Here is an 8,604-nt window from a genome sequence, read left to right as displayed (position 1 = left end):
TCCAAAAGCTCTTTAGCCCGATTACTTGATGCTGCTGGGAAAGGTTGGACTTGGATTTTTATAACGTTTTGCAAATAATACTCTCTGGCAACCGGATATTATCTATTCCTCGAACTATCCTTTTAGATACCATCTCTTTCATATTCATCTTTTTTACTTTCACTATGCATTCTCCATCTTACATCACCTTGGTATTCTCTGTAAAAGGTCACCTTGCACCTATTCTTTACAGCACTGCTCACGGAATAAAACTTTTCGGTCATCTTTGGAAGGTAATGGACGTTTTTTAGTGTCAACATGCATAGGCCTGTTTGTCTGGACTTTACCTATACCTTATGCTTGAAGGAAACCAGCATCGGCCAGTCTGATTTGTTCAGTGTGCTTCTTAAACTTTGTGAATAGCTCTCTTGTGCAACATATATGACTTGTTGCACCACTGTCCAAACACCATGTTGAATTGTCAATGTTGTTGACGTCACAGGCGTGCAGAAGGCGGCTTTGGCGATTTACATTTCTTGGTGCCATGCGGTGATCTCCCTCACTCTCACTTCGACATTGGGACTTAATGTGCCCCTGTTCACCACACTTGCAACAAACGATAGTTTTTCGTTTCGTCTGCCCATAGGTCTTCGTCTGCGAGTTGTGCTTCTGTGTTGCAGCGAATGCCTTAGTATGATCGACTCGTCCTTCTGCTATTCCTTCTCTTTCGATCGCCTCCTTTAACTTTATGGTGAGAACCTCGAACGAACGCAACTGCTCTCGTGTCTCCATAGCGACCACGAAATGTTCAAATTGGTCTGGAAGGCTCGATTGCAAAACGACAGTGCGTAGTTCGTCGTTTAGCTCTATTTCAACTCCAGTTCGACTATCCAGAATTTCCACTAATTCACTTATGTTGGTCGTCATGCTCTGCCCTTGCTCCATCCGTTTGTTAAGCAGCAGCAGTCGTACAGGCCCACTTGGTTCATGAACCTCCTTCATCCTGGACCATACCTCCACAGTCGTTAAGCAATTCTTGATGTAAGCCAATTGAGATGTCTCTGAAACAAAACAAAAAAAGAGTTTACATATTTTCTTATTCTGTATTCCTTAGAGTAAGACAAATATATAGTCTTTGTGATCTCTTTCTTATACATATACAAGCGTGTAACAGTCACCCACTATCCTTACTTTAAAAAAAGATGTTAAATGAAATTGAGTAAGGGTGCAAGTCTTCTAATGAAAAAAAATGAAACATATGAATGACGCGAGCGTGTGAGATACCACAGGGTTACACACACACAGCACCCCATCCTTTCATAACATTCGAGGTAGGATTACCCTCATGGCCCTTTCTTTCATCGACCAGAAAGATTTACCTTTCTTTGATATGGAATTGTTACTTTTAAGTGAATGGAGTGGTAAATCTGAAAAATTAAATGGCAGGCACACGTATCGACACCATTGTGGGCATTATCATTCGGTCAACAGCAAGATGTGAAATGTTGTCAATGTATATTTGAATTGATTGAGTTGATGTAATGTAATGTAATGTTGTGATTTTGGTTTTGTTTTCTAGTAACATAATTTTTTATGAATCCATGGACGTCTACTTCCAATGATTATAAAAATTGAATGATTTTAGCCTCAGACAATTTTTTGACGATACGTTGAACTAATCCAGTCAATGGTATGTATTCAACAAGTCGATCATAGATAAAAAGGTAATATATTCATCTCACCCGCAGCAGTTAGGTCTATCGAAATTTTCACATCAATCGGTCCCGATTTTACAGACTCATTCTGGTATTAGAGAGCAACAACAATGAACATAAACTTCATGGGGGATAGAAGTGCTCGTGGTTCTCGATTGTAGTAGCTCTATTGGAATTTTTTATTCATGTCGTACAAGACGGCAAACCGATTCTCATTATATTTAATATTCAAATCCTCATAGGGATAGACTTCAGAATTTAGACATACTTTTGCATTTCTCAAATTGTTTGTAATTAGCTGTCCATTTAACGTAAATGCAATGACAGCAAAACGTGGGCGTTCCCTATTTGCAGACAACTTTACATTCCAGATATGATGTGTTCCCTGTACCTATGTTGGATTTATATAACAATCCCAACTCCGGAATGCAAGTGGGAGAGTAGCTCCACTTTTCACTACATTAGTTTTAGCACTGTCACTTGGAACGATGTGGGGGATCTTCCAACATATGTTATGTATAGCAATGTTGTGTGTTTTTCCATCAACTGATTTAACATCATCAGGGTTTTTTTGTAAGCAAAAGAACGAGTTCATGTTTACAATTTAACACTACTTTCTTGTAGTCTTCAACGAGTCCCATCAACATTTTTAAAGGTACGGAAAAGCTAAAATGTCTTCCCGAATGAATATTGTTTCCACCACTCCACCCGGCATGACAAAGAGCTCATTCCTGTTGACCGACTACTAAATAGTCACCAAAAGGGCTTTAGAAAAGGGAAATCTGCCACAGACTGTCTACTTTACGTAGATGCCCTGATTAGCAGAACACTCTCTGAGAAGAGACATTTATCATTTATATTGTTACACTTTGAAAAAGCATTCGAAAAAGTAGGACTTCACACCATCATATACCAACTTCGAGAATGGGGATGCGGACAAGCAATTGTAAGATATGTCACAAACTTTATGACCAACCGCAAAATTCGAGTTCGAATGAATCAGACCCAATCAACACTACAAAGCTTGTATAATGGTATTCCTATTCCTAATAGAATTTAACAGCGCTGGGGATATAATTGTAAAAATAAGAACCTAAAGCTTATAGCCTATGCAGATGATTTCAATATAATTATAGACCATAAAAGAAGTAAAAACGAAAGTTACAAGCTAGAGGCTTTGTTTACACAGATCAACAATTGGTGTGCAAGGCTGGTGCGTCATTATCCATTAGCAAATGTAATCATATACATATATGTAGGAAACGAAATCAAAAAAAGAGATAAGCTCATACGAGATCGAAACATTAGAATAGATCAAAGTATTGGGGTTATCCATAAACTCAAATTATAACTGGAGCTCACATATCGCAAAACTAAAAAAGTCATTGTACAATTCGTTAAACGTTATCAAGTGTCTGTCGTTTTAACTCATTTTGGGGGAAAAATTATAATCTATATCGCTGTTTACATGATCTCGATATATACGACGCATGTTTAAGTCATCCTACTTTAACATTATAATAAAATTTGCGTTGTCTCGAATTAAATGTTTCGGAACATGTGTTTGAGATAAATAGAATGAATCAATCTGCCTTTGTCGCCCCAGACAAAAATAATTTCGAATACATAAATATTTTAAAATTTTAATCTATTTGGACTTTCGATAAAGCTGTCATCATTACATTAGTTTTTCCACAATTGGTTGGTCCAACAGCTAAAGCTCTATTTGTATTTGGTAACAGTGAACTGTGTCGTGGATGAGTAATTTCACCATGTACACCTCCTTCAATGTTTCTTACTGTGATACTTTTATTTTGTCTTAATTGTCTTCGATGGGTATTAAATCAGGGACCTCGTCTAGGAATAACATCATTCACAGTCACCACCATCAAAACCATCAAAACCATCGCCAGCTCCACTACCAACACCAACTTAATCGGCTCCACCACCTCTACCGCCACCAACTCCACCACCAACTCCATCGGCTCCACCACCTCTACCGCCACCAACTCCACCGACTCCACTAACTTCATCGGCTCCACAACCTCCACCGCCACCAGCACCAACTGCAATTTACCAGAAGGGGTATCCCAGGAGGACCTCAACGATCTGTTGATCCAACATCCAACAGGACAGGGTAACAGGCAAGTTCGGGACAAACATAGTGTTCGAACTTCCCAATTGTACAATGCTATCGAAAATAGCATTTTAAATTTTTGTACTACAAAAGGCTACACGCTTATAAAAAGGGAGGAAGGCAATCTAGATTTTAATTGAAAATAAAAAAAAAACAATTTTTAAATGAAAAAAAAAACACAATTTTTTTTGGCAAATGGGAATTGAAGATCTTTTTTTCAGCATATTATTTTTAGGATAAATTATAAAACTTAAAAATTTTTTTGGGAAAAGGATTTGGGGACTTCTTTTCAGCATTTACTTTGCAGATTTAGTTATAAAACTTCAAAAATATAATAATAAATAAATATAATAAAAAAAACAATATTTTTTTTTTTGGGAAAACGACTTGGGGATCTTTTTATTGGCATTTATTTTTAGCTCTGTTTATGAGACCAACTAATACCAGGTATGTTTATTAGACATTTTAATACCAGGTCTGTTTTTCAGACCTCTTAATACCAGGTCTGTTTATCAGATCTGGTTGTAATACCTGATAATCAGACCTGTTTATACCAGGTGTGTTTATCAGACCCGATAATACCAGGTCTGTATATCGGATCAGATATATATTTACATATATATTTACTAACGAATAATAAATTATTTTTCAGTACATTCCCAACCCCAAGACTGAAGAAACCACCCAGAATATTATGGGTTTGGAAGAAACATGTAAACCTATAACTGTTCCATAAAGTTAACTTGTTAATAATAATAGTAACAAAAAATTCCTTACCAATACATGGCGAGACAATCAAAAAGATCAATCTAAATTTGATAAAGAGAATAATGATAATGGGAATAGACGATAACGATCAATTTTGTTCTCAACCAGCTATAGATGATCATTCTTCACCAGTATTATCAAACCAAGCGACCAAACAACTCAAACCTCCCCCTACACATCACCATTGATGACATCTCCACCACCGATGCTTGAAGAGAGTTAAAGTTTTAATATTAGTGAATTATCACGAGATCATATTTTGGATAAAACATATGGACCATTCAAATGTTAATCTGGGAAAATGTTGGGGAATAATCAAATAAATGTATCAAATAATACAAATGAGATTGATGATGGACAAAGCTGGCGACTCACTTGTGGATAATATTCTTAAATATTTTATAATTTCTCAATAAATTATAATACAGATGATCGATCTGGAGCTATACAGAGAATTTTTTCTAAAAATTAATGTCTACCTAAGAAATTTTCTACCAAACGGACAAGTGAAATGAAAGAGGGCATTAAAATATTCTCACATTATCAAACCACTTTTAGCTAATTTACCCGTCACCAAGTCTACACCCAAGCGCGATAAAGAAAATGTAACCGGGTCTGGTTTCATGTCACTTGAGAGGAATAAACCTAATTAGAGCTGAACAAAATAGATTTCCCAATACCTACCTAGTTGAGAAGGTAGTTAAGAGAGAAGGAAAAACATCCCTTGTACGTTATATAAAGTTTCTTTGAATTTGTCGAGCACACTTTCAGTATCGTCTAATTTTCTTTTGAGAGTTACTCTTTCACCCTCATTATTTGGGGTGTTTTCATGAGCAGACATTCGACTAAGCCAAAACTCTAGAAACTTCCTTTAGAGCTGTCATACAGCCCTCAATTTCCCTACGAACTGTTTTATAATGACCTTACGCAAGGGTCTTTCTTCTTTTGTCATCCCTATTATCTAACATAATTTTTTTAATTTTTTATGCACTAATTTAATGCCCTCTCGACCGAAACGTAAACATGCTCTAATTTTCTTGTTGACCTGTGAACAAACAATTCAGCTTCGTTTCACTCCCTTATTTTTCTTTACACATTTTTCGGGCTCGCTACCTATACTTGCTGATGTGTACATTTGCATACATTTTTAAGCGGAGACCCACAAACTCTGTCATTGACCTACCCTGCAGTTCATCTATAAAGAACCCTAATCGCTTCTTATAACATTTAGATGTATCAAATTTTAAAGCAACATCATATATATATAAATATATAAAAATATATATAATATATATAACTATAAATCTTATGTTTTTATAGAGTAGATAAATGAATCCATTTAATTTAAGTGAATTTTGAAATTTAAGTATATGGAATATGGAATACTTTGTAGCACAATGAAAATTGGAGCTTTTTTCCAATGTCTTGCCATAGACGCTGTTATTTAAAAGCTTAAAAAGTCTTTCTCGAAATTACTTTTAGCCCTTGTCCTGTGCTCCTTTTTAATATCGATATATTTCTTAAGGCAATGGTTTTTTTTTTAACTCGAGATTTCTATGTATCTTCTTGAGCTCTCAACCATTATCTATGGATATTTCAAGTCTACCTCTAAAATTTATGCATACTCACTTTCTTCACAAATAGAATTAATGTTAAACGTTTTTATTTCTGGTTGATTTAACCATTTAAAATTTCCATTAAGGAGTGATTCTGACATTGCCCAGTCATATAAATTATTAGCATCCACATACATTAAATATTGCGACTCCTTACTCGGGTCAAAATCTATAAGATACCTGTGGTTTGCTTTGGTATTGGTAATTACCAATCATCTTTCCAAGTGAACGGACGATTTTTTTTCTTGCGCTCTCGTTTTGTGTTAAAGTTTGAAACTAACCACCACTAAATTAAATTTTCAACAGCGGCAGCGGAGAGACGGTTATATATTCTTAAATACATAGCTATGCTCGCTAAGGCTGAGAGCGGAGGTACATATATGCACATACATACATGAGGTCCGCTCGTGTTGCATTTATGCTGACACTAGCACAGCCTGTGTGCGGGCCAATGTACAGTGATCGTATCATATTTCGGCCACTTAGGTTTATGACCGGGACTTTAAATTATGTTATCACTGCAACAAAGTGTGTACCCCTAAAGTACTCTTGGTGCAGTGGGTATTCAATATATGTGCATACTACATCTCCCTCCTTTAGAAAAATAACGTAATATAATTTTTCCATTTTGACTGAATTTATTATTGTAAATTACTGTAGTGTAGCAACTTATACAATAGTGAGCGGAGGAGTTCATTGGATTATTACAAAAGTGTAAGAAGTGAAGAAGTAACAAGTGGCAGGGAGTTTAGTTAGTGTTTAATAAATTTTCCTTCTTGGTAGGTCCGAGGGATGAATCCTTTTAAGTCTGCGCCTTGCCCGCCGAGACGCAAGTCTCCTGGCTAGAATGTTTGGGTGAGACATGAGCTTATTTTTGTAATGTTCGGCTTGTTCATTGATAATATCCCCTAACAAGAGAACTTTAAGGTCCCTCGCTAGGTCAGTGTTCCGAATAAACCACTCAGCACCAGTAATTCTCCGCAGGAACTTGCTTTGGAAGACCCGGATGTAACTCAGATTAGTTTTGGCCGCTATGCCATAAACTTGAATCCCATATCTCCAAGTAGGGGCAAGTATGGACTTGTATATCTGGACCTTATTCGCCAGACTCAGGTGATTATTTGCCTTTAGGAGCCAGTACAGCTTTCTGGCTTTATCCTCCAATGAACGCCTAACTAACCTTGTATGCTTGGCGAAGGTTAATCTAGTGTCCAGGGTGACCCCCAGGTATTTATAATCTCTGACCTGCTCAAGAAGCTCTCCATGCAGGAACAGTCCAGGGCACGACTCCTTTCTGAGGGAGTGCGTCACTACAGCACACTTTGCCGGATTAATTGAAATGTTCCAGCGACAGGCCCAATTCTCAAACCTTTTGAGGTATAGCTGAAGCATATCAGTGGCGTCATAGATACAGTTGGATCTGGAGAGGACAGCAGTATCGTCAGCAAATGTGGCCAGCATAGAATTATGATCATGTCCCGTGGACTTCGGCATGTCATGAGTGAACAAGCTGTACAGCGTCGGTCCCAGCACGCTTCCTTGGGGAACTCCAGCCTTTATCGGCCTTAGAGAGGATAGGGTACCGTCCTGAACCACTTTGAATGTCCTTTCAGAGAGGAAGCTCCTAACCATTTCGAACAGTTGTGGGTTTAGTAATGGCTTGAGTTTATAGAGTAGCCCTGGATGCCACACCCTATCAAAAGTCTGCTGTATGTCCAGGTAGGCAGCCAACACGTATTGTTCAGAGTGAAACCCCTCGAGTATATACTCAACAACACGGTGCAGCTGTTCAGGGGTGCCATGACTAAGTCTGAACCCAAACTGAAATTTGGGAAGAGCGTTCATTGCCAACTGAGACTGACGTAATCTTCTAAGGATGCATCTTTCCAGCAGCTTACCAAATGTGGAAAGGAGGCTAATAGGCCGATAACTGTTTAGGTCCTCGGGTGGTTTCCCAGGTTTAAGGATCATTACAATCCGAGCACTCTTCCAAGCCTTTGGGAAGTAGCTCAACCTCAGGGAAGCATTGAAGATGAGTATAAGGTATAGCAGTGCTCTAAGAGGTAGCGTTCGTGCAATACGATTATCAATTTGGTCATCTCCAGGGGCTTTCTTGACATTTAACTTTTTTATGTCCTCCTTAACCTCCTGCACAGTTATAGGTGGCACCGGAAGCTCCATTTGGTGTGTAATCGCAAGCTTGTCAGCCACAATCTGTTGTCTCCGGACAGAGGCTGTTCCGAAGGGAGTAAATCTATCTTCTAGACTTTGAGCAAAAGCTTCAACTCTGTCTTGTGTTGATCTTGCCCATGTACCATCCTCTGTTTTGATTGGAAACTTGGGAGTAGATTGCCTTTTATAGGATCCAGTCAGCTTCCAAAGGGAATAG

General features: G+C 37.8%; 1 protein-coding gene across 1 annotated transcript; it reads right to left on the bottom strand.

Moving 5' to 3' along the window:
* Positions 1-333: 333 nt before the first annotated feature.
* On the bottom strand, positions 334-981 carry LOC147642685 (uncharacterized). Its single transcript, XM_086839440.1, has one exon. The coding sequence runs from the start codon at positions 979-981 to the stop codon at positions 334-336; it is 648 nt and encodes a 215-aa protein (XP_086695566.1).
* Positions 982-8,604: the final 7,623 nt, after the last annotated feature.

The sequence above is a fragment of the Drosophila serrata genome, unplaced genomic scaffold (genome assembly GCF_035046125.1).
Source record: "Drosophila serrata isolate PLE 108 unplaced genomic scaffold, ASM3504612v1 contig_373, whole genome shotgun sequence".
Taxonomy (NCBI): domain Eukaryota; kingdom Metazoa; phylum Arthropoda; class Insecta; order Diptera; family Drosophilidae; genus Drosophila; species Drosophila serrata.
The sequence above is the reverse complement of the archived record's forward strand: the minus strand, read 5'-3'. Positions and strand labels throughout refer to the sequence as shown.